This window comes from Papio anubis, chromosome 5, assembly GCF_008728515.1.
Source record: "Papio anubis isolate 15944 chromosome 5, Panubis1.0, whole genome shotgun sequence".
Lineage (NCBI taxonomy): Eukaryota > Metazoa > Chordata > Mammalia > Primates > Cercopithecidae > Papio > Papio anubis.
In genome coordinates this window covers 162,381,613-162,408,651 of record NC_044980.1, presented here as the reverse complement: position 1 = coordinate 162,408,651, position 27,039 = coordinate 162,381,613, and the positions used below count along the sequence as shown (strand labels likewise).

Here is a 27,039-nt window from a genome sequence, read left to right as displayed (position 1 = left end):
AATGCGGCCTTGAAGTCAAGGGCACAGCAGATGTAGCTTCCAGGTTCTTTTTTAGTGCTTGGTCTCTGTTATAGTTTCAGGATGTAAACATTTTTTCTGGCCTAGAACGCCTGGAAAGATACTTCAGAAACCAGCAGATTTTGGCAGGGAACAAGTTATTGAAGGGCCCTAAGGCCCTGACCACAAGGAAAACTGGAACAACCTGCAAGGCACTGTTCTGGGGCATGCAAGTCGACCACAGCCAGCGCTCCTGCTCCCAGGGCTTGGATAAATATAGCGATGCTCGGCTTGCATGTGATTCATTAAGGAGACACTGCGCACAGCTGAGCACTCACTAAATGCAAATGGAGCCCCATATGTTGTGTACAATGCTCTGCACCACCTCTTCCACGCAGGTACATAAAGCCTCAGCCTAAAACTGAGATGCCAACCTCAGGCTAGCATCCCAGGGGAGCAGAATCTAACCAAAGCAACCTCAGGCTGCAGAAAGCAAGTGGGAAGACTCCCTTTAGAATCCAGGGGTGGATTCTAACACCCTGACCCTCTTTCATTTTCTGTACCTCGATCACTTCCACATTGAAGGCATCCATCCCTCCGATTCCTTCTCTGCCTCTTCTAGGCATTAGAGAAATTTAGGCAGCACTGCCTGGGTTCATAGCCCTGCTCTGTCACTTATTAGTTGGGTGACCTTGGCTAAGGTACCTAATCTCTCTGAGACTCAGATTTCTCATTAGTAAAATGGTATTAGCCCCATAAGGTTGCTCAAATTTCAAACAACGCATGTGAAGCCATTAGCAGTGTCTAGTACATAGTCAACAATAGATGTTAGCTATTATTACATCATATCATTTTTCTTTTGGATACACCCATTTTTACTTCCTGAACTGTAAGAAGAAAGAAATCAGCATCTTCATAAAGACAATTACCATTTACTGAGCACTTACTACATGCCAGGCACCGCATTGGAGATAAAAATGAGTAAAAGGGCTGGGCGCGGTGACTCCCACCTGTAAATCCAGCACTTTGGGAAGCCGAGATGGGTGGATCATGAGGTCAGGAGATGGAGACCATCCTGGCTAACACGGTGAAACCCAGACTCTAACTATATAAAAAATACAAAAGAATTAGCCAGGCGTGGTGGCAGGTGCCTGTAGTCCCACCTACTCAGGAGGTTGAGGCAGGAGAATGGTGTGAACCCAGGAGGTGGAGCTTGCAGTGAGCTGAGATCACGCCACTGCACTCCAGCCTGGGAGACACAGTGACACTCCATCTCGGGGGAAAAAAAAAATTAGTAACAGATTCTGGGAGATAAGTGGCAGCTAAATAATTTATGACCCCAGGAACAAGAGCAAGTCAGTGGGTTGGGAGGCATCCGTTACCCAGGGGATGATGCTATGGGACTGTCGGAGGGAAGTTAGAAGGCTGGCTCTAACCTTTTTCTATTCCAGCTCTAAAACCAAGGTGACTTGGCTGGTGTTCCTTCCCCTGAGCCAATAATTTGCTCTATTCAGATAAGTGTAAATTAGTGACTTTACAAAAAGAACCATTGAATCTTTCCTGGTTTCAAAAGAGTGATTACTCTGGGAAAATCACAATATACTTTAAGACAAGAGTCAAGGGGTCAAGTGTATTCTCTCTCTCTCCTCCTCCCACCCCACAACCCGGGACCAAGAATAATTCAAGCTAAACCAGCAGCTGAGTCTGTCTGAAGATCATCCTTGCACTTCCCAATCCTGCTCATAGAATGAGGCCCTTCAGTGCACTAGGCAGGCACATTTAAGTCATGAAATAGGCAGGCAAAGGACTTGTGAAAGAGACAGTTCCCTTCCTAATTCACCCCTTCCCTGTATGGTCGCCGCCACCATCCCCACCTCTTCCCCGCTATCAAGGTGTATGGACCTGAAACAAATAAGAAATTGCAGACTAAGACACAGAATCTGAGAGTTAGCTGTCTTATTCAGCAGTGGTCAGAAGGCTAGGTGCAGGGGCTCACACCTGTAATCCCAACACTTTGGGAGGCCAAAATGGGAGGATCACTTGAGCCCAGGAGTTCAAGACCAACCTGGGAAACATGGAGAATCCCTGTCTCTACAAAAAAATACAACAATTAGCCGGGCATGGTGGTACATGCCTGTGGTTCAAGCTATTTGGGAGGCTGAGGCTGGAGGATCACCTGAGCCCGGGAAGTCAAGGTTGCAGTGAGCCATAATCAAGCTACTGCACTCCAGCCTAGGTGACACAATGAGACCCTGTCTCCAAAAACAAAAACAAAACACATACACAATGGTCAGAGAAATTCTCCTCTAAAGGGTAACAAAGTTGAAATGGAAATATGTCTTCTGTCAGAAGAGAAAGGCAAAGCCTCATGAGAAAGAGAACACGTAAGGAACAGTTAGAATGACTACAGTGTTGCCAGTGTCAACTGTCAAGCAGCCCTAGAGGCCACAGAGCTGACTGTGCAGGCTTTACTTCATTGCATACCCCCAGCAGCCCACAGGCGGGGTGCAGATCAACTCCTGGTGCCAAGGACTTTTGTCAATGACAAAATCATTTCTATTGAGCTGTTACTTTTCCAGAGCCTGACATTTGGGGTGGGATCATTCCTTAGGGCAAATCGCAAAGGAGTTTCACTAACATCTTCTTCCTGTAAATAACACCAGGAAAGAATGATTTGTGGATGAGAGAAAAGAAGACAAAACTTAACATGTGGAGATTCTGTTTGAAAAATGTCTAGAATGAACACATAAAAATTAATGCAATCACTGAAGAAAAACTGCCTCTGGTGGAAGTATAAACAGTCTAAATTAAAAAAAAATAGAAGTTAACAATATGGAAGAAATGAAAGAAAAACAATCCATCTGAAACATTCACTTTACTTTTGAAATATGGCAACCCTGTGTAATAAATTAATAGTAAGTAGGTAATAAGATGCAGGCAAAAGCCTTGAAAAGAACTTTAAGTTATGAACAGTGTGTGATGTGTGCCCGTGCCATCCTTCATTCTATTCAGAGGAGCTGCACACTTTATGTAATTGGGCAAGAAAACTAAGTTGCGTAATTCTGCACTTAAGTAAATTTCTCCATTAGCATGAAAAATGGTATTTAGGGTTTTCCCCCAATATAATTAGAAATTGAATGTTTCCAAAACAATATTCCTAAAGACAGAAAAAAGCACACACATGCACACTCTCTATCTCTCTTTCTTCCCTGTTTCCAAGACACACAGAGAAATATACAGATTGCATCATCTATTTGAAAAAGTAGCTAATATTCAGCACACTCCTTCCAGCTCTTTGTCTATGGCCCAGTCGGTATAAAAGTCTGGGTGCCAAGAAGAAGTTGGATTTTGACCACTTCTCTTATCATTTCTTCCCTCAGTGTTTTTGTTTGTTTGCTTGTTTGTTTACAATCTAGGAGGTTTCCATATAACCGAAAATATATAACAGAAAAAAATGACTTGCCGAATGATTATGGAGACACACATGCAAACTTAATAAAATCTGGAAATCTGTACATTAAATCAATAATTTAGTTATCTCTTAGAAAAGGGGATTAGGTATAACATGCCCATTATATACACTTATTTTATATTCTGATTTTTAAACACAAGTGAAATTTCCATTTAATTTTAAAAAGAGAGATCTACTCTTTTTCTGGTGTATTTCCTGCCTTATAGCTCCTTCCTACAACAGTCCATTTCTCCAAAGCCTGTCCTGAAATTTCTCATTCTCATGTGGGAATAAGGCTGGGGCTAGAGAATCTAACTGAAGGTCACATACAACTAGAGGCCATTTTCCCTCCACAATTACAGAATCAAGATGCTGATTTTTCACCTGCCTCCCAGTTTCTGGCATAAACTGCAGCTAGAGAGACAGTGGCCCAAGAAATGCCGAGTTATTATTACTCTAAACTATGGTCATGCCAAGAGCATTGAACTTCGTCCTTTGATTCCGTGGCTTCCTGAAAAGGCAAATTAACCCCAGGCTCCCTGCTCTTCCACTGAGAGCCCTGACATTTAGTGTGTGTAGTTTAGTGATTTTTTTTTAAACATTTTCCTTACTAATGGCATCAGTTTTAAAAATGCATATGCAATAAAACTCTTTGTTTTGAAATTTGGGAACACCCAAGGAGCGTGGAGATCAAACACATTGAGGTTTGAGTGCCTGGAGACCTCTTTGTGCAGTAGGATGACCAAGGGCCCACCAGGCTGCCAGCAGAGGACAGGGAAACAGAAGGAATAATGGTATTGGTCACAGGACTGAATCAATTCTAAACCAGACTAGCATTTACAGACATTCAGACCTTTGGAACACTCCTCTCTGGGCCCTTGCGTCCTTATATTTAGGTAACTATTTACCATTGAGGTAATTCTCCAGGATTCTTATCTGGCTTCTATTGTCAGAGAGTTCTTTCCTACATTCAGCAATAACACATTACATACACATTCCATACTATACTGGCCCATAAGACTTAGGTTCTTTTTTAAGCACCTGAGTTGAAAATGAACATTTCTATCTGTTTACAAAACACCCTCTAGTTTCCAAGCACAGCACGAAGGGCCCCACAGGTGCCCAAGTCAAAGCCCTGGGCTAAGAAGGAGCTATCTTGAATTGCTTGAAAGTTATTCAGTCATCAAGATCCATTAATTCCACCCCAAAAGCCATTTCCCTCTCTCTGTCTTCTTCAGCACTACGGAGGACCAAGCCTCCATCTCCTCTCACCTCTGGGCATCTCTGAACCAGTTCCCCTTGCCTCTCTCTTATTCTCTTTCAATCCAGTTTCTACATAATAGCCAGAGGGACCTTTCTAAAAACACAGATGTGATCATAGCATTTTCCTGTTGAAAATCCTTTAATCACTCCTAAGTGGAAAAAACACACGCTATTTTCCCTCTGCTCCCATGCTACAACCATGAACACGGAAGACATCTGTGACCAAATGTGTGAGAGTTTCTCCCCACCACCAAGCAAGCAATGAATTCTGCAGTGGACACAGCTGGGTGTCCTCTAATTCAGTCCAAACCCAACACTATCTACCTGGAAAGAGTCAGATCCCACAGAGTGAGGGCTCAGTCCCCAAGACTGCCCCCCATTTCCAATGCCAATCATAAGCCCAAGTTGTTTTATCTGTGCCTCTGACCAACTGGCTATTAATTCAAGTTCCCACAACTCCCTCCTTGGGTTTGATTAACTTGCTAGAGCTGCTCACAGAACTCAGGGAAATACATTTACCGATTTGTTATAAAGAGTATTTATTACAAAAGATACAGGAATGGGGAGGAAGGTATGCGGAGCTTCCATGCCCTGTCCAGAATGCCACCTTCCAGGAAGCTCCACATGTTCAGCTATCTGGAATTGCTGAGTTCTCTCAGAACCCAGTCCTTTTGTGATTTTATAGAGGTTTTATTATGTAAACACTGGCCATCAGTGATCAAGTTAACTTCAACCCTCTCCCCTCCATGGAGGCTGTGGGTGGGGCTGAAAGTCCCAACCCTCTAATCCTGCCTTGCTCTTTCAGATGGCCACCCCTCATACTGAAACTACCTAAGGGTTTCCAGGCTTCAGTCAATTCATTAACATGCAAAAAGACAGCACTCTGTGGAGATTCTAAGGATTCTAGGAGATGTACGCCAAGAAAAAGGATCAAAGACCAAGTACATACTTCATAATATCACAGCTCCCCATTTCCCTAAGATCATTTCTAGAGGTCATGGCCTGACACTCAAGGCTCTTCAAGAGTCACCCTTTCCTACCCTTCTAGGCAATGTCCAGTCATTCTATCCCTTGGTCACTGAATTCCAGCCACCCTAGACTTTCCACAGTTCCTTTGGGTCAAATTCCCTCCTATCTTAGGGAGCGCCCCCTGACTTTATTTTCACCTACTATACCCTCCTCCTCTTCACCTGCCAACTCCTACTCATCATTCAGGTCACAGCTTAGATGGTACTTCCTCAGAGGAGCATTCTTGACCTTGTGATAAAAGCTGATCTCTTCATCGCATGCTCCCAGGGCACCTCACACACATTTCCCCTTGATTTTACATGCATCCACATGATTATCTGCTTCATGTCTCTCTTCTCAACTACACTAAAAACGTTCATACCTTTGTCCAATTCCACTAGGCTGTCCAATTCATTGTTACATTTCTAGTACCTAGTATAGTGGCCTACTCAATATGTGTTGGATAAACATGTGATTACTAATGCAAACCAAAGTTCTACCTCTAGACACGTATTTGAACTCATCTTGAAATAGAAACTTTCATTATCGACTCATGTGCTTAAAAAAAGAAACTAAGTTTTACAGCCCAGTATGCGTGGGACGGGTACATGATGCATTGTTGCTGAATGTAAGGATGAATAAATCCTGAGTTAAAGGTGTGTTGGAAGCTATAGGCTTTAAGAGCAATTTGTTAAAAGTTGAGAAATACCTATATACTGAAAAGTTGTTCACCATCTTTAGATTCCAGGCTGAGAAACCCATAGATGCCTTCCAAAGTGGGAACACCATGGCAAAAGTTCAGGTAGAAAATCTGGGCATGCAATGCACACAGCAGACAAAGACCGGGGTGCAAACCAGTGCAGGGGATTTAATACACCCTGTGTAGACTTCTAGGGTTTAGGAGAGGTCACATTCTAACACTTACTACAATGGAGAGGCACTTGACTATTACATTAAAACATGTCAGAGGAGGAAAAGTTGATAAAAGAAGAAGGTCCCTGACCCAAACAGGTGAGCTTTAAAATCCAGTGCTGCATTTCAGGTACCAGACTCTGCTGACCCAGCTGTGTACACCTGGCCTGAAACCAGTAAAAAGAGCCATCACATTAGCCTAGGAAGCAAGCCACGAGGGGTGATATAAATAAAAACTCAAAAATCATGGACTCGCAATTCTAGAAGAAGGGCAGTGATATGGTTTCGTTCCACATCCCCGCCCAAATCTCCTGTCAAATTGTAATTTCCAGTGTTGGGGGAGGGACCTGGCAAAAGATGATTGGATCATGGGGGAGATTTCCTTCTTGCTGTTCTCATGAGAGTGAGTGAGTTCTCATAAGATCTGGTTTTTTAAAAGTGTGTAGTACTTCCCACTTGGTTCTCTGTCATTCTCCCTCTCTCTCCATCTCTCTCTCTCTCTCTGCCTCTCCCCTCTGCTCTGCCATGGTAAGGCATGCTTGCTTCCCCTTCACCTTCTGCCATGTTTATAAGCTTCCTGAGGCCTCCCAGCCATGCTTCCTGTACAGCCTATGGAACTGTTGAGTCCATTAAACTTACTCTTCTCTTCATAAATTACCCAGATTCAGGTAGTTCTTTGTAGTAATTGAGAACGGACTAATACCGGCAGCTTTTACTTGGCTCAAGTAAGTGTGCTTAGGGTCTCCATAAGATAAGTTATTCAACTAATGAAAATGTGCTTTTGTTATTGTGCAAACGACTGTGCTGAGCACCTACTATGCACCAGTCACTGTGCAATTAAGGAATTTATACAAAGAAATAAAAATTGACATCTATACATGTAAAACAGAAACTGTGATATGTACTTCAAACACAAAATACGTGGGCAATGAAAAGGTAAAATAGGGAGCTTTGACCTAGCCAGAAAATACAGGGATAGATTCCCTGAGAAAGTGATTCTTGAGAGGACACAGGAGAGATAAATAAGAGAAAATTAGGTGAGAAGGAAAGGGAAGAACAGTCCAGGTTGCAGGAACAGCAAGTGCACAGGCCCCACAGCAGAAGGGAGCTGAATCAGAGGAGCTGAATGAAAGCCACCAATTCCACAGTGAAGAAAGACCTCTCCTTTCACCTAGGGAAGTCAGGTCAAAGGGGACCAGAGGGGCTACAGGGCAGACCAGGAGACCCTTGCAGGACACATTAGGTCTTCTACCTAAGAGGAATAAAAAGAAATAAGAGGATTTTAAGAAGGAGAGTACTGTGATCCAATTTGAACTGTGGAAAGATCGCTCTGGCTGCAGGGTAAAGTTTAAAGACTTCCATTCCTGACAGTATGGTGAACAAAATATCCTGGAAAACCTGTCAGTGAAAACAATTACCAAAGCTGGATTTTAAATATGAGTCACTGAACTGTCAAGAAAGTAAGGAATCCACAGAGGACAAACACAAAGCAAAGCGGGTCTCTGGTTACGTCAGAGCAACGCAGCCAGCTTTGCTCTGAAGGCATCTGCCAAGCCCTCATGTCCTTAAACTTCTATTTTGATGCCTGCCTGGGGAATAGAAGAAATGAGATCAATCCTAGGACCCGCATATTGGAGACCCTCATATAAAGCTGGTTTCCCAGTTTGTTGCATCTTCTTCAAAATGGAGGAAAAGAAATAAACCTATTGCACAAAAGGAAACAGGAAGGAAATGCCCTGGTCTTTGATGCTGTGTGTAGAAGGAAAACATATCTCCATTGAGAATTCTTAACCACAAGCCAGTCCTAACCTGTGGTTTCTTTTTGTTTTGTTTTGTTTTGTTTTTTCCCCCAAATTCATGTTCCTTGCTTGTATCCACAAAAAGAAATTTTAACTAATGAGGTCTCTGTTTGGTATTGCCCCAGGTGAATGAAAGAAGGAAACTCTGATTTTCTTTGGAGGAAAATTAAAAACTTTAATTAAAATATATATACCAATTGATGAAGTTCCAAGGACAATTAGCTTCAGGAAATAATAAGAACAGCAAAATGCATAAGGAAGCGGGGTCACCCAAAACAGAGAGGCAGAATGAGATCCCACAAAGACTCCCACTACTGGAATTATGCAACAAAGTATACAAACCCAGCACATTCATTATGCTTCAAAACATTAAAAAGATGCTTGAAAATATGATCAAGAAACAAAATATTATAAAAACAAACAATTAGATTTGAAAAAGAACAAAATGGAGTTTTTGAAAATAATATTGTAATTGAAAGAAAAAACTCAGACAGTTAAAGAGCATATTGGACAAAGCTAAAGAGAGAACTTGGTAAGCTGGAAAATGGGTTTAAAGAAATTAGGCAGAATGAACCCAGAAAACAAAAAAGACAGAAAATATGAAAGAGAATTTATGAGAACCAGAGAATATAATGAGGTCTAACATATGCCGATTGATATTTCAGAGAGATGATAAAATATACAGAGAAATGCAAATATTTAAAAAGGCAAGAATAATAATCTTTTTGGAATTATTGGTATTAAATATTCAAAACTTCAAATCCAGGAAAACTAACTCCTAGTAACATAAACAAAATCATTCCTAAGTACATCATGGTGAACCTGCAGAACATCAAAGAGAAAGAGATGATCTTACAAACCACCAGAGAGATAAAACCAGAATGCCTATAAAGAAACAATAGTAAGACTAACAGTTAACATTAACAGTAGATGACAGTAAACAAAAAATGAGCTATAAGTCTATACCTAGAAAAACTTCCTTTCAAGTTTCAGAATAAAATCAGATAATTGAATTTGAGGGATTTTACCAACAGAATTTCTTAAAGTTAATTCTACAAGATTAACCCCAGAAAGAAAGTAAGCAAATACGAAAGGTCTAAGATAAGAGAAAGAGTGATGAGCTTTTTTTTTTTTTATTGTGGTTAAAAACATAACATAAAATTTACCAAGTTAATCATTTTTAAGTATACAGTAGAATAGTGCTGATGAACTTTTATTGGTAAAAACATAAATACTAACTGTTTAAAACAATATCTAGAATGTGGAGTTATTTTTAGAAAGTAAAACTAAAATGCAGCATAATTCTAGCATAATATTTAAGAAGGAGGTGACAGAGCCTTCTGAAATCTTATTACTCAGGGAAATGTTAAAAATGCAACTTTAGGCTTTACTCTGTTAAGTATGTATGATAAAATATGCAAGTAGCCACTAATAGTATTAAATACAGAAAGTAACTTTCAAACTAATGAAAGGGAAAAAAGGGAATGAGGAAATGGAAAATAATCCCAAAAAAAGAAAGGGAGAAAAAGGACAGAAACATTTGTTTATGTTGCTAGAAGTTAGTTTTCCTGGATTTGAAGTTTTGAATATTTAATACCAATAATTCTCTTATCGGTGGTGTGGAGGATGCACAGCTAAAATGGTAGAAATAAATTCAAAATATCAGTCATCACAATTAAACCTATTATCTCTCCATAATGGACATAACTATTGACTTCCTTAAACTGATGGAAAGCATCTACAATAAATATCCAAAGCACAGTATGTATTACCATTTCTATTCAACACTGACCTAGACTCCTAGCCAGTACAGTAAAATAGGGAGAGAAAGAATTAAGATTAGAAAGGGAGTTACAAAATGTTCTATATTTATAGATACTATAATTGTCTATTTAGGAAATCCAAAAACCTTTATAGAAAATAGACTGTAGGAAGGCAACAATGGATATAGTAAGACCACTGGAGAAAGCGAATACAGTAGTCCATATGTGAGAGGGTAAGAACATGGAATAGGAGGTTAGCAGTAAAGATGGAAAGATATAGGTAAATTCAGATACATTTCAGGGAGAAAGGTTTGAGACTTCACTGTGGATCATATGTGGAGTAACAGAATGAGGTGTCAAGAACAAGTCCCGCGGATCACTAGGTCAGGAGATCGAGACCATCCTGGCTAACACGGTGAAACCTCGTCTCTATTAAAAAATACAAAAAACTAGCCGGGCAAGGTGGCAGGCGCCTGTAGTCCCAGCTACTCGGGAAGCTGAGGCAGGAGAATGGCGTGAACCCGGGAGGTGGAGCTTGCAGTGAGCTGAGATCCGGCCACTGCACTCCAGCCTGGGTGACAGAGCGAGACTCCATCTCAAAAAAAAAAAAAAAAAGAACAAGTCCCTCTTTTCTGTCTCATGCTACATGCTGGTTTGTGGGTCAGTGAGATAGAGCACATCATGAGTTTGATTCTGGATGTGTTAGCTTGGAGTTGCCTTTGATATACTATAAAAGAATATATCAAGTGATTGGATATATGGATCTGGAACTTCGTGAAGAGGTGAGGCTGGATTTCTGTGTTATCTGCATAGAAGTGATAACTGAAGCAATGGGCATGGATGCATTCAGCTAGGGAGCGGGAAGCGAGTGAAAGGAGGAACCAAAAGCATTTACGACCTCCAGAGAGAAAATAACAGTATGAGGAATACAAAAAGAGTTCTGTGTTAGCGAGCCAAGGGAAGAAAGTGATTCTAGGAAGAGACAGAGATCAGGAGAATAAAATGCTGTGGCTCATGCTATTTAGGGTATTCTTAATTGTTAGCATGAAGTGTTATCACCTGTGGCTCATTCACAAAATATGGTTATTGTTTTTGTTTTGTTTTGTTTTGAGATGGGGTATCTCTCTGTCACTCAGGCTGGAGTGCAGTGCTGCAATCTCGGCTCACTGCAACCTCTGCCTCCTGGGTTCAAGTGATTCTCCTGCCTCAGCCTCCCAAGTAGCTGGGACTACAGGCTGTGCCACCATGCCAGACTAATTTTTGTATTTTTAGTAGAGATGGGGTTTCACCATGTTGCCCAGGCTAGTCTCAAACTCCTGAGCTCAGCAGATCCTCCCACCTCAGCCTCCCAAAGTGCTGGGATTACAGGCATGAGTCACCACACCAAGCCCAAAATATAGGCAAGCTCTTCATTTTATCACTCCTAGGGCACTCAAGACATGCAAGTTTGCCCTTTCCCAAAGAATGTCCATCTGATAGGAACTCAGGAAAAAAATAATTAATACCCTTTAGCCCAGCAAATTATACTTTGGAAGAACTTTCTTCTGAGGAAAAGTACACTTGTGCACAAGAATGTACCTGGGCACAATGACTGCTAATAATCACATCAAATGGCTTTGATAGCATCTGTTACTTTGAGGAATAAGGATCTGTATTAGTCCGTTTTCGTGTTGCTGATAAAGACATAGCTGAGAGTGGGCAATTTACAAAAGAAAGAGGTTTAATGGACTTACGTTCCATGTGGCTGGGGAAGCCTCACAATCATGGAGAAAGGCAAGGAGGAGCAAGTCACGTTTTACATGGATGGCAGCAGGCAAAGACAGAGCTTGTACAGGAAAACTACAGTTTTTAAAATCATCAGATCTCATGAGACTCATTCATTATCATGAGGACAGCACAGAAAAGATCCACCCCTATAATTCGATCACCTCCCATTGGGCTCCTCTCAGGACACAGGGGAATTGTGGAAGTTACAATTTAAGATGAGATTTGGGTGTAGACACAGCCAAACCATATCAGGGTCTTTAGGCCCATACATTAATGCAGTATTGAGAAGTGGCAAGGCTGGGTGTGGTGGCTCACACCTGTACTCTCAGCACTTTGGGAGGCTGAGGTGGGAGGATCACCTGAGGCCAGAAGTTCAAGACCAGCCTCAGCAACATAGTGAGACTGCATCTCCACAAAAAAATTTAAAAATTAGCTGGGCATTAGTCCTAGCTACCTGGGAGGCCAAAACAGGAAGATCACTTGAGCCCAGGAGTTCAAGGTTACAGTGAGCTGTGATCATGCCACTGTACTTCAGCCTGTGCAGCAGAGCAAGACCTTATCTCTAAAAAAAGAGACAGAGAGAGAATGGTAGCTATAATCATATACTTAAAATTTAAAAAAAAAAAAATTGTTCAAAACTGTAACAAAAAATTCACGGTGGCTGAAACATAAATGGCTCTTAAAAATAGTAAGTGTGGTGACTGTAGAACAAAAATGCTTAACGGATGAGCAATTGCTAGAACTCTAGGGATTGCTCACTGATTTGAGGAAACATAGGATGTCCATCTTCCATCTAGCCTGATTAAAGAATGGACAGTTTATGTCCTGTGTATCTTATGTGAGGTAACTAAAGAGACGTGTAGGGGTTGCAACACACATGTGGTCCATGACACAAACCCTTCTTATCACCCAAGTATTAAACGTGCTACCTGACATGCAAGCATTTTTAGTTAAATGCCCTCTGAGGACTTTGCAGTGTGCCTAGAATAATCCCTGAATGATAGCCTCTGTCTCGCTCTCCAAATTCATCTTTCTCCTGTTCTCCACTCTCCAAATTCATCTTTCTCCTGTTCTGCCCTGTGCTCACCATACATCCCCCAGCACCAGTCTTCTCCAACTTTCTGAAAAGCTTCACCTTGTGAGAGCGCTTGCTCATCATAACTTTCCTCCCTGCACCTCCTTCTCCCATCCAGCACTCAAGTGGCTGATTCATTTGCATCTTTCACATCTCGGTTTACGGGGCCGGGAGCAGTGGCTCACACCTGTAATCCCAGCACTTTGGAAGACTGAGGCAGGCGGATCACCTGAAGTCAGGAGTTCGAGACCAGCCTGGCCAACATGGTAAAACCCCATCTCTACTAAAAATACAAAAATTAGCTGGACATGGTGGTGCACACCTGTACTCCCAGCTACTCGGGAGGCTGAGGCAGGAGAATCACTTGAACCCAGGAGGCAGAGGCTGCAGGGAGTCAAGATTGTGCCATTGCACTCCAGCCTGGGCAACAGAGTGAGACTCCACCTCCAAAATACAAATAAATAAATAAATATCACATTTTCAGAACCCTCACAATAACACTCTGAGGTAATCCCCACTTTAGACCAGGAAACTAAGGCCCAGAGGTGAAGTGACTTTGCCCAAGGTCACAGTCACTGGGATTCAAACCCAGGCAGTGTGGCTCCAGAGCCTCAACACTCTGCTATACCCTGTATTCCGCTACCCCCTACCCTCCCCACCCCTGTCTCAGCCACACACTTGCTTATTCCTTCACTGGCATTAATTACCGTTTGAAACGACTTGGTTTATTCATTTCTTTATGTTTTTCCGTCTCCCCCAGTATAATATAAAGGCAGCATGTGGCAGACACTCCGTCTCTCTTATTCACTAGAGTCTCCTAGCATAGAACTTGGCCAAATAGTAAGACTCAAAAGTGATTACTGAATACACGAATGAATGAAATCAATGTGTCTCTGTAGCAGGCTATATGTCTCTCCTGTATGTGGGAGAGTAGATCTGCCAGGTGGAGGGACCAGTTTAGAGACTTGAAGGACAGTGACTATATGTGCCTCATGATAAAGTCCTTTTCCATCTTCCTTCCACCCCAAAGACACAATAAACAGCAAGCCCAACAAATGAGCAATATATTATTTTCTACTAAGGAAACAAATTCTCCTTCGGGGTGATGCCTGCCTCAAGTACATTTGACGAAGATCACAAAGTACATCTAGTCATCCCAATTGCACTCAGCATCCCTGACAATTGTGTTAGCATGGCAAATTTCACCCCTCTGGCAAACTAGACCCTTCTTATCTGGTATGTTCATATTTCGTTACAGGGGATTTGCAAACGCAGTTTCTAAGTCTATACGTTTATTCAGTAAATTGCTCTCCCGCCCAAGTCATTCTCTGAGCAACTGTCAGCCTCAGCATTTGACAGAAACAGCCATCTTTGCTCTTAGGCAAGGGTTCAACCAGCAATCTAGCTCCCAGATTTCCAATAATGAGTTAACAATCAAAGGAAATAGTTTACCAGTTCAACCTAAAAGAATGAATATCTGTGTCCTCCACAGCTTTTCCCTTAATGGTCTACAGCACAGGATAGCCTCGTTCTGCACCATTTAAAGGGAGGTGGAAGCAGACAAGACCAGTGTCTTACACTTTGCTGTGAGCAAAGTATGAAATTTTCCCCAGACTCTGAAGGATGGATGGGGGAAGTCAGTCTAGGACTACACCCTGGAAAAAGACAATCCAAATGCAGGTAATTCACAAACAGATAAGAGGAAATCAAATGCACTTCAAACCCTGACCCCTCTGCTTTCTCTGATGGCCTCTGGACTAGATGTTAGGAAAGATGCTAAGCTCTGGGAAAGGGTTGGCTAACTCAACAATGACCTTCTGTTGCAAAATATCATGCCTCTAATCAGTTTCCATTCCCATGGCCTCCCTGTAGCACCTGACACTGCCGACACTCCCTCCTTGAAACACTCTCCTTCCTGGTTCCTGGAACGACAATCCTTTCTGCTTGTTATCCTATGTCCCTAATCCAGCTTTTAGTGGGACCCTCTTTTCACCCATCCCTTCAATGGGCTGACTCCCTGGGTTTCATTCTGAGTTTTATAGTATTACTCACCTTGTGCTATAGCTTCAAATGTCTCTTTGGATCACTTTTGACCAAAACTATGTCTCCATTCTCCTGAACTCCTAATCTGTATCTGTATCTAACTGCCTGCTATACATTTTCATCTGGCTCTGCCAATAAACACCTCAAATATTTTATGTCCCAAGCCCACTACACTATAAAAACCCACTACTCCCCTGTATTTCTCATGCTGGTTTGCAATGCCAGGACAAATGGACCAGAAAGTCGAGTCAGATCATCTGGCTTGGCCCTCTCCTTGAATTCCACTCCTATATTCAATTAGTTCTGGCCATCTCCTCATCTGTAAACCCTTATCTTCCTCCTCTCCTCTTCCACAGTACCACCATGATTACCTTAGTTCAAGAGCTCTTGCCTGAATTATTGCAACAGCTTCACCATTGATAGCCCATCTCCATCTCTCGCTTTGCATCCCGTCTTCCACGACCTAATCTTTCTTCCCCAGTACTCTATCTACAACGTGAATCTAATCATGTTAACCCCCTGCTTTAGCACTTCAGTGGCTCCCCACTGCCAAAAGCAGCAGTTTCCAAACTGCTCTTAGGAGAAATTTGGTTTTTTCCATTTTAAGCATGAAACTCAATAGATGCTTATTTATTTATAAATGATATCCATCTGCTAGTCTAAATTAAGTGTTTATAAGTTTAATTTCTTCATGTGAGATAAAATAATTTTAACATTGTTATCTGATCCCAATGGCTTAGTGTGTACACCTATTGGGGCACTCACTGTGTGCTCTCTGAGAGTAAAAGGTAGGATCTACATCAAAATCCCCCTGGATACAGGATGACGTCAAGCTGCTGGCTCTGACAGTCAAGGTGTTTCACAATTCAGCTTCAAGCCTCCTCTCCAAATGCCTCAGGGCCCCTCCACCACCACGGCTTCAACCACTAGCTACTCTTCCCCACAAACATGCTGTTCATGTGTGGGCACGGCACAGCGGCAAGAACCTCAGCTTGGGTGTCAGATCCCAACCCGCCGACGTCTAGAGTATGACCTGGAGTTACTTTCTGTACCGTTCGGAGCCTTGTTTTCTCTTTTATATAATGAGCATCATAATACCTATGCTTTGCATGGTTGTTGTATTAAGCGAGGTGGAGTTTTTAGAAAAGCACTGCAGGGCCAAGCACAGAGTGGGGGCTTCATAAATGCTACTGTAGAGTAGCAGGAGTCATTGGAAGTTCTATTTCATAGATTGTATTTAGAACTTGAGAGTCTCTTTCGTCCCATGGGCTGGCTCCTTTTCTTTTCTTTCTTTTTATTTATTTTTTATTTTTATTTTTTTGTTGTTGTTTGTTTGTTTGAGATAGGGTCTTACTCTGTCGCTCAGGCTGGAGTGCAGTGGCACGATCCCAGCTCACTGCAACCTCCACCTCCCAGTTCAAGCAATTCTGTCACTTCAGCCTCCCCAGTAGCCACCACGCCTGGCTAGGCTGGCTTCTTAAATACATTTCAATGCCCAGTTTGAAACATCACCTCCTCTGAGAAGAATTACTGATCCTCCCAAGGTAGGGTTTGTCATTCAAATCTGTCTGCTCCCACAAGAACCATTTCCAGGGCTCCACTGTGATATTGCATCACTGATCATTGCTTATCTCAGGCAACTGTGATTTGATTGCTGGGATGCATGTTTATCTTGTCCACTACATTGCCAATACTTGAGGAAGCCTGACTTCCTAACTTCAGGGTCCTCATGACTTAACAAAGTGCCTGGCACATAATAGGTGCCCAATAAATGTTTACTAATATTTCCATAGGCAAAGGGAACAGAGAACTATTTAAAAGTTCATGCACAAGACTTCATGACTAAAACACCAAAAGCAAGGGCAACAAAAGTCAAAATAGACAAATGGGATCTAGTTAAATTAAAGAGCTTCTGCACAGCAAAAGAAACTACCATCAGAGTGAACAGGCAACCTGCAGAATGGGAGACAATTTTTGCAATCTACCCATCTGACAAAGGGCTAATATCCAGAATCTACAAAGAACTCAAACAAATTTACAAGAAAAAAACAACCCCATCAAAAAGTGGGCAAAGGATATAAACAGATACTTCTCAAAAGAAGACATTTATGCAGCCAATAGACATATGAAAAAATGCTCATCATCACTGGCCATCAGAGAAATGCAAATCAAAACCACAATGAGATACCATCTCACGCTAGTTAGAATGTCAATCATTAAAAAGTCAGGAAACAACAGATGCTGGAGAGGTTGTGGAGAAATAGGAACACTTTTGCACTGTTGGTGGGAGTGTAAATTAGTTCAATCATTGTGGAAGACAGTGTGGTGATTCCTCAAGGATCTAGAACCAGAAATACCATTTGACCCAGGGATCCCATTACTGGGTATATACTCAAAGGATTATAAATCATGCTGCTATAAAGACACATGCACACATATCGTTTATTGCAGCACTATTCACAATAGCAAAGACTTGGAACCAACCCAAATGTCCATCAATGATAGACTGAATTAAAAATGTGGCACATATACACCATGGAATACTATGCAGCCATAAAAAAGGATGAGTTCATGTCCTTTGCAGGGACATGAATGAAGTTGGAACCATCATTCTAAGCAAACTATCACAAGGAGAGAAAACCAAACGCTGCATGTTCTCACTCATAGGTGGGAGTTGAACAATGAGAACACATGGACACAGGGTAGGGAATATCACACACAGGGGCCTGTCAGGGGTTGGGGGTTGGGGCAGGGATAGCATTAGGATAAATACCTAATGTAAATGATGAGTTAATGGGTGCAGCACACCAACATGGCACATGTATACCTATGTAACAAATGTGCATTTTGTGCACATGTACCCTACAACTTAAGATATAATTTTAAAAAGGAAAAATAAATAAATAAATAAATAAATAAATAGCTCATGCATATGCACAATTTCATGTTATAATCACACAACTCACTTAACAGTTGACAAACCACTTTCACATATGTTCATGAGAAAGGCTGTTTAGCTTTCCCTGAGTACTGCGGCAATTCATAAAATAAATAATAAATTAAAGAGAAGTCACTGTTTGATGATATCCTTTTGGTGACAGTTTTCTCTTTCATCCTGATCTGATGCCAAGCTAATGCTATCATAAAATAGTTCCATTAACTGCAATTGTTCAGTTTACTAAGCCATTACTGTCTTCAAAAAGTGAAATTATATTCAAAACCAAAAAGAGGCTTACACAGAAATAAATGGCATTAACATGCAAACAAATTACATGCAGAAGAAACAGGAATCGCAATGTCACAGACATTTCAGCTCATGCTCGGCATAAACAGATTATTACATTTTAATATTTATTCATACATGAACAATAAAAACAAATCACACTGGCAAGTACCTCTGAGTTAAATTCGTATTTGTTTCAAAAGGCAGAGGCTTATGTGCTCCCTCTGACTGCAAGCTACATTGACTTGCCCTGAGCTTTATTCAGACAGTCTTGCTGCCTAACATATTCATGACCTGGAAGGTAAACTACTATATAATATTTACATAGGAAGAAACTAAGCTGGTGGGAGGGGATAAGGTGGAGGTTGATTGGTAGGGTGGCACGGAATAAAGAAATATGCAAATAAGAAAAAAAACAGAAGGCAAAAGAAAGTACCAGAAAGCTGGTGTCTGGGTTCTGGACATTGATGCTGAAGGCAATTAGAGAAAGGGCAATCATGTCTGGCCCTGGGTGAGGGGAGCTAGACTGGAGGTGTCACTGAGCTGCGAATCATGCTCCTAAGCCCTTGTTAATGCAGTGGCAGCTCCAGTGCAGGCCAGTGGAACTGTGCACACCAGGGCAGGCTTTCTCGGCTCTCTGGGGTAGGGAGCGGAATGAAGCTTCCAGCTGGTGAAGCTCCCATCAGGACACAGAGTGCAATTTTTCCCTCCTGAACCAGTGCCTTGTTTCCAAGGAGTGTGAGCTCACCTGGCCTGTCCTATGTCAACTTTTCTTTATTCATTCCCTGGGGATGAAGATAAAGTCACAGTTGCCTGGATAGCTTCACTATAACAGCAAGGATGCCTTTCCTGACCACGCCTGCTCCCGCTCGTGTTGTGGTTGCTGCTGTTGTTGTTGTTGTTGTTGTTGTTGTTGTTTGTTGAATTCCTCCTGAACTCAGGGATGGTACCATGCTTCCTAGCACTGAAACCCAAGCAGCCGTGTGCCTCTCAGCAGCCGCGGATGTCGCTCAGTACATCCACCCCTCCAGGCAGAGTCGCCCTCCCTCAGGACAGCCCCTCAACATGGCCAGCCGGACTTCACACTTGCATGGCCCAGAAAAAATGACCAGGTTCTCACATTTGCTTCATCAGATGAGGTAGAGTGCAAAGCCTCACTATGCTGTATTTCTTAGCTGTGTGATCGTTGAGCTTGAATCTAAGCCTCAGTCTCCTTCTTTGTGAAAGGGGGCTATAAATGGTGTCCAATTTCATACTTAATGAGCTCTTACTGTGTCCTAGTTGCCTTAGTGTACCGCGGTGTACAAAACAGTCAAAGGTTCCTGTCCTGACAGAGGTGACATTCTAGCAAGAAAGGGACAGTCAACAAAAGCATGATTATTATATAGTATGCCATGTTTAGTTCTATGGGGAGAAAAAAAGACCAAAAGGAAGAGATAAATCAGCAGTGCACGGGACAGGGGTTGCAATTTTAAATAGGGTAGTGAAGGAAATGTTTGAGCAAAGATATAAAAATGGTGAGGGAGTCAACAAACGGATCTGGGGAAGAGTGCAAAGGCCTTTAAGTAAGGAAGGAGCTTGAGCCACAGCAAGTCCAGTGTGGCTGGCACAAAGTGAGTGAGGAGTAGTAGGAGATAAAGTCAGAAAATGGGCTCCTCTGTAGAATTTTTGTGGAGACTGCTGAAGATGATACGTGAATAACCATGTATACTGGCTATGTGACCAGCACTGCTCTAAGTAAGTACCTTACATCCATTGGGCTCATTTAGTCTGTACAACAACCCTGCATGTTAGGTACTATTATGACTGTGTTACATATGAGGAAACTGAGCTTTAGGTAGATTAAATAATTTGCCCAAAGTTGTAAATGCTAGTAAGTGTAATGGCAAGATTCCAACTCAGAATTCACACCCAAGCAGCCTTGGCTCTAGAGACTGTGCCTTTCACCTCTGAGCTGGAAGTTTCTCATAAGCAAATGAGCTGGGGCTGGGGCTGGTGAAGGAGGAGTTTGTGGAAGGCAGAAGATCGGGGTTAAATGGAGATGGGGGAGGAAGCAAGACCCAAATAAGCAGGTCTGTAATAAGAGCAGAAGGCAGGATGCAAAGAAAAGCCAAGCATAGCAAGCAGAGGCCAGAGACCTGGGCACCACAGCTGCTCTGGCCAGAGAGGCCTGACTACACTCAGAGGAAATAAGAGCAACACACACAATCAGGACTACCCAGTGAGGGCTAGCAGTAGACCAAGGTGAATTCCTGGGGCCAGGAGAGTCCCACACTGTGGTCCTCAAAAAGCACAGACACCTGGTAAAAGTTATCCCTGCCTCCAGAGAAATAAACAGTAGAAATCCTATACTTAGGATAGTATAAGTAGTAAGTCAAATTTTAAGCTTGAATCAAGACCCTGGAATTTCTTCTTAATAATTTAAATCTGAGTTTTAGAGAAAAGCACCCTTGCTGTTTCTCCTAAGTGAAAACATGATACCAGCTAACATTTATTAAATGTATGAAATAAGTACCAGATATTGCATAGAGCACTTTGTACCCATAATCTCATTTCATCATTGAAACACGATGAACTGGTTTATCCCCATTTATAGATGAGGATGCTGAGGCTCAGAGAGGCTGATTCAATCACTAACCCCAGTACTTATAGGGGCAGAGATACCACTCTACTCAATGTCTGTCCTGCATGAACATCTGCTCATAACTATTACTCCATGCTGCCCCCTGTACTCTAGCCTGGGGCAGCATGAGGATCCGTGAGGAGCAGAGACAAGTGGGAGCAACTCCTGTTGCAGCACCATGTTCTGGTTCTTCTCTCTTTTAGAGAGTTATCCTAACTCTGCAGTCTGATTCTCTGTGCCTGTCAGTAGGACAGGGAGCTGCTTAGTGTCCATCACATGGAACAGGGAAGCACAGTCTGCTCCAAACTTTGTGTAATTCCACAAGCTCAGAAACCTTGGGGATCTGCACAGTTGGTTGTCTGAGCTTCAGGCACTGCAAGAGGCTTTGTAAAGAAGCTCAGTCCTTGAAAATGGAAGGAAAAAATGGAAGAAAGGAAGGAATGGAGGGAGGAAGGGAGGGAGGGAAAAGGGAAGAAATACAGGAGAGGCGAGAAGCAATAAAATAAATACACCAAAAGGAAGAACTGAAGAAAATCTCTGATAAGTAGAAAAGACATATTCTTCTTATAGATAAAACATTCTCACTTGGAAGATGGGATAAGATATCCTTGACTTTTACGCTGTAACTACAATATCTGAATTCTTGAACTCCTCCAAGAAAATCACTCTTAGACTCACTGGAGTCTCCTATTGGTTTTCCCAAATCACTGACAAGTATCTCTCAAACCTAGAAGAATACCCAACTCAGACTTGACTAAATGACAAGCCACAGGAATCTGAAACAGACACTTCACTTTCAGAATGACCTAAGTACATTTGTTCTGTGGCATGGTTCAAGACACTCACATCTTTCTATTCATCACCTGAAATCTCAAAGAATGTGTTAAGAGAATCCCAGATGATTGCCTGTTTCAGGTGCACTGTCAAGTATAAAGCTTTAACAGCCCATCCATTGTCATGATCATAATCACAATGATGGTCTTTTTTTTTTTTTGAGTCAGGGTCTTGCTTTGTTGCACAGGCTAATTGAAGTTTGTTTTGAGAAGTCATCTCTCCAACATAACAAGTCCACACCATAAGTGACTGACCTGACCATGACTCCAGGAATGCACAAGTGACTGACCTGACCATGACTCCAGGAATGCACACGTGACCACAACTACACAAGACCCAAGACAGTTCTTGACACAGGATTTGCTAGGACAACAAGGAACGTAGAGTTGCTTCCACTGGTAGAATGTAAACTTGAGGATTCTAGTGGCCTCTGCATTGGAAAACTTGCCTCATAAGACAATCAACAAAAAGAAGCAGAGTCCAGATCTAGACAGACAAAGACTATCCCAACAACACTGAGCATCTGGACTCAGCCATGCCTGAGGCCGACTACACCCTTGGTTTTTCAATGATGTGAAATAAAGTCTCCTTTCTCCCTAAGTCAGTTTCAGTTGAGTGTTCTTTGTTTGCACTAAGAATCCAGATAACACTTTCCTTGAATGTTTTTCTTATTTTCCATCACACACAACAAACCTGATCACACACAAACAGTCCTCTATCTAACTTTGCCCTATGGTCAGGATGAACATGAATTGTTCTTTTGTAGATTGCATTTGAATGCCTTCATCTCCAAAGCCCTTCAAAAAGGCAGCTGGCCTCTGTGATACTGACCATCAAAATCTTCTAAGGTACTCTAATGCATCAGTTCACTTTTTGGCTACTAGGATCTCAAGGACAGACAGGTCAACTGCAAATACCAGCTTACCGGCCACGTACAACCTACAAGAGCCACATAAACGTCAAACTCCCTGAGTTCTGCCCTTCCTGCTCCCAGGCCCTCTAATCTTGAATATAGATTCCTGGAAAATGTTCACCGTATTTCAAATCAAATGAAGAATGTTAGATGAAACACAGAAGAGCCTCAAATCACATTTACTGGATAAAAAATAACTCTGCAACATGTTAAGATTTCTTTTTTTTTCCAAATGAACTTAGAGGTACGATTATTACATATTCATTACTCTCTAGGTTGGATTCTTGAGCTGTTTTTGATCGACAGCTGGTTATAATTTTTTAAACGAGTTTCTCCTACAGTAAAAATACTGTTGTATCCCAGAGGAATTGCAGAGCTAATCAATCACTCTTACATAACAAGTACTCACTGTGAAAATAATGTCCTCGACCGAACAATGAACTTGAACACATATTCCAAAGCCTTCAGCGTTCTTAAGATTGGCTCACATTGCTCCCCTCTGCTGGAAGTATCCAAGTAAGTCTTCAGCACTGTCATCAATTTCCTGAATAAGGGATAATATTTTCTAAATACATCTCTTTCATCATGGTAATTAGTTTGCTCAGTAAATTATAAGGCATTCAATCAAAGGTTAAAGGTGGTAGTAGAGCCAAGCTCACTTACTCGTCTGTAAGCATAAAAATAATTCTGCATAAAAATTATATTTATTACAGGGAATTAATAAGTATTTCCTGCTCATAAAAAGCCAGCAATGAAAAAGATAGGGAGGAAAAAAAAATCTTTTGACTAGGAAAACTAGTCACAATCAGGCTACAAGTGGGAATAATGGGGAATAATGGTGGCAATAATGTCTTTTTTTCAGCTTTTTCTTTCTATAGAACATGTTCTTGTAATATCACAGAACTCTAAGTTTGCTTAGGAACTTTCTATGTTTCTTCTTTACCATAGGGCAGACTTCAAATTACTTGGCCTGCCTTTCAAGGCCCGTTCACAATCTGGTCCCCACCAAACTCCCCAGCATCAACTCCTATCTCTCACCCTCTCCCTACACCCAAGCCAGACCAAGCTACTTGGCATGTGCACTTTCTTCTCTGTAGCCCTTTTTTTTCTTTCTTTCTTTTTTTTTTTTTTTTTTTTTTTTGAAATGAGTCTTACTCTGTCGCCCAGGCTGGAGTGCAGTGGTGTGATCTCTGCTCACTGCAATCTCCATCTCCCTGGTTCAAGTGATTCTCCTGCCTCAGCCTCCTGAGTAGCTGGGATTACAGGCTCCCACCACCATGCTCAGCTAATTTTTGTATTTTTAGTAGAGACAGGGTTTCACCATGTTGGCCAGCCTGGTCTCCAACTCCTGACCTCAGGCGATCTGCCTAGCTTGGCCTCCCAAAGTGCTGGGATTACAGGCGTGAGCCACCATGCCTGGTCTTCTCTGTAGCCTTTAAGTCCTGGTGTCCACTCAAGAAATGAGAACACACAAGCTGAATGGATGAATAAGCAGTTCCAGGTACCACTGCAACCATAAGGCATTCATCCAAACCTATGGGTATTCCACATTTTTAATGATATCCAAATAACCCAAGCATAGGTTAGATTTTGTTAGAGAATGGAGAGCTCACACAGATTAGTGACAAAAGAAAATTACTCAAGTTCTTGTGCCCTAGGCATCCTGGCAGGGCAAGAAGGTAGTAGACAAGAAGTCCCCAGGTACACAATTACTTACTTGTAAGCCAAGGTTGCACTGAAATGCTGTTGGATGTAAGCCTCCAGAACAGTGTTGAAATGCTGAAATTTCCGGTCTGCAATGAGTCCTATTATGTAAATCTGAGGAAGATGCAAGGCAGCAGTATTTTCAGGGCAAACCCAGGGCAGGAAGCCATCTTTACCTGGCATAATTTAACCCCCATTAAAATCCTTTGCCCAGGAATTAGCTCAGTAATACATAATGAGTCCTCTTTATTAAAGTAGCATCTTCCCCAAAAAAGCGTTTCATGAAGTGTGCTGCAGGGTGTTCTAAGATGAAAAGGATTTCATGGTCAAATAAGTTTTGAGAAATGTCAGGTTATCATTATCAGACTGTCTTCCTTATTGCAAAACTTTTTAGAATCTTTAATATACTTATGTACATTGTGAATCTCTAAAAGGGTCATGCAACATTCAACACTTCCCTAAATTAATTAATCAAAGCATATATTTGTCATGAAACATCTTTTCTGAGAGGTAGCATTCTAGGGTACTCTCTGAGGAAGCACTTGATTAAGCCACCGTTGTCTCTCAGTAACCTCTTTAAAAATGCAAATATCCATGACATGAGGGGTTAACACATAAAAACTTTGTTGGGCACTGATTCCCTAATGCAGATGTTTCTTATGTTTATTTTGAGAAAACACTGAGAAAATCTGAGTTGAGATATGGAGAGGACAAAAAGACAACAGGGGAGGACTAAGAAGATTTGGATGGTATAGCACCATGGAAAGTTCTGGGTGGGTAGGAGAAATGTAATGATTAGCGAGTTGGAGGAAATGGGGAGAAAAAGGTGAAAGGAAAGCTAGGAAACATTTTGGGTGCTTCACAACCTAGCCAGGGACCAGCTCCCGACATTGATGGAAAGCAGAGGCAATCATTTACAGTATCCAGCCTCATGTACCTTCAGCCAGCGTCAATCTGACATCAGCATTTAAAATTCCCCTTTCACCCACCATGCCTCATGCTTTCAAATGAACTGGTAAGAAGCAAAAGGAAACAGCAGCTCATTATTGGTCTTGTTGCCAAACATTACAACACCTCCAAAGAATTCATGAAAAAGGCCATGAGGGCCACGAGTTCTCAGTATTTTCACAGTAAGACACACATTAATGCCTGTTGTCACTAGACACTTTTCCCCTCTCTCTTACCAAGGCATCAAAGACGAGGATGTCATATTCATCACTTTGAGAATGCTCCATCATGATGTTGAAGAGGGCGTCCAGAGTATCCTGGAGAAACTGGAAGAAATAACAAAGGTTACACTATTTCAGAAACAAGACACAGTGCAGGTGACCCAGCAATCCCACTCCTGAGTGTCTACAAGAGAATGAGAGCACACATCCACCACATGTCATGCTCAAAAGGTCTAGAGTAGTTTTACTCATGACAGCCAGAGGAACCCAACTGCCCATCAACAGCAGAATGGATACACAGATGGTAGCATTTTCACACTAGAGAATACTACACAGCTGGACTAAAGTGCAAACTACTTCCACAAGCAGCAATGAGGATGATTCTCACAAGCATTATATTCAGTAAAATATATGAGGCAGAGAAAGTACACTCTTCACTACTCCATTCTTATGAAATTCAAGAGTAGGCAAAAACCCATCAACGATGATGGTAGACAGGACAGTGATTACCCCAGGGGACTACTGGCTGAGAAGGGGTAAGAGGGAATCTACTATAATGCTAAAAATGGCCTGTATCTTCTTCTGGGTGGTGAGTACACATGGTGTGTACGTGTGTAAAAATCCATTATGCTATACTCTTAAGATAACTGCTCTGTATCTATTTCATCATATGTATATCATATTTAAATAACAAACTTTAAAAAAAAAAAAGAATGCAAGAGGAAGACAACAAAAGTCTCATTTCTTCCATGACTTCTCCAAGCTACCAAAAGGCTATAGACTTTATAAGTGGTGTCTTGGGGAGTTACTCTGCCATTGCTGAACGAGGTAGATGGGAAGTGGTATACATTTACGGCATCTGGAAATTCTACCACTGCTTCTCCAGGTAGAGGCAATTAAATAAAACTTGATTTTCCTCCCTCCTAAAGGATGGGTCAGTATTTCCTATAATCCCTCAAAACACATAGCTGCCATATAAAGATGTTTAATCTTGGAATTTCTAACTGTATCATGGAAACAAGATCTCCAGGACCATTGGGAAACACTTGTCCCAATTCATAAGGCTGGAGAGAAGGGTTGCTTTAATTAGATTTGCACTTCAGACACTTTCTATTCTCCACTACCATGTAGATGCAATAATACATCTGACATTTGCATTGTTTTCTGCTTATTTCACTTAAAATGTAAGCCCTGATGTCTTTCCCTTTCTCATCTTTAATACATAATACTCTCCAAGCAGCAGAAACCAAGAATACTTTTTATTTCTAACAATGATGTGTGGGTAGTACTAAGAGATCATACTACTATATATATACACACACACACACACACACACATATATGTATGCTCACACACATACATACATATATATGCATATACATATATATCAACATATGACAACAAAAATAATTAATTATTACCATTTATTGAACTTTGTTTTATATGCTTTGGTTTAATTGTTGTGTACTATGTGTAAGAGACTATTGAGTAAGTT

The 27,039-nt window shown here is 41.6% G+C and overlaps 1 protein-coding gene across 6 annotated transcripts in view; it reads right to left on the bottom strand.

The window, feature by feature from the left end:
* The window catches only part of DOCK2 (dedicator of cytokinesis 2), a 433,369-nt gene that overhangs the window by 328,829 nt on the left and 77,501 nt on the right, over positions 1-27,039 (bottom strand). For all 6 annotated transcript variants that reach the window (XM_021940250.2, XM_017960117.3, XM_021940247.2 and 3 more), the window contains 3 exons: positions 25,560-25,649; positions 24,389-24,489; positions 23,081-23,215 (listed from right to left, as the gene is read on the bottom strand). In XM_021940250.2, coding sequence (XP_021795942.1) covers positions 23,081-23,215; positions 24,389-24,489; positions 25,560-25,649 — 326 coding nt within the window. The remainder of the gene's footprint in view (positions 1-23,080; positions 23,216-24,388; positions 24,490-25,559; positions 25,650-27,039) is intronic.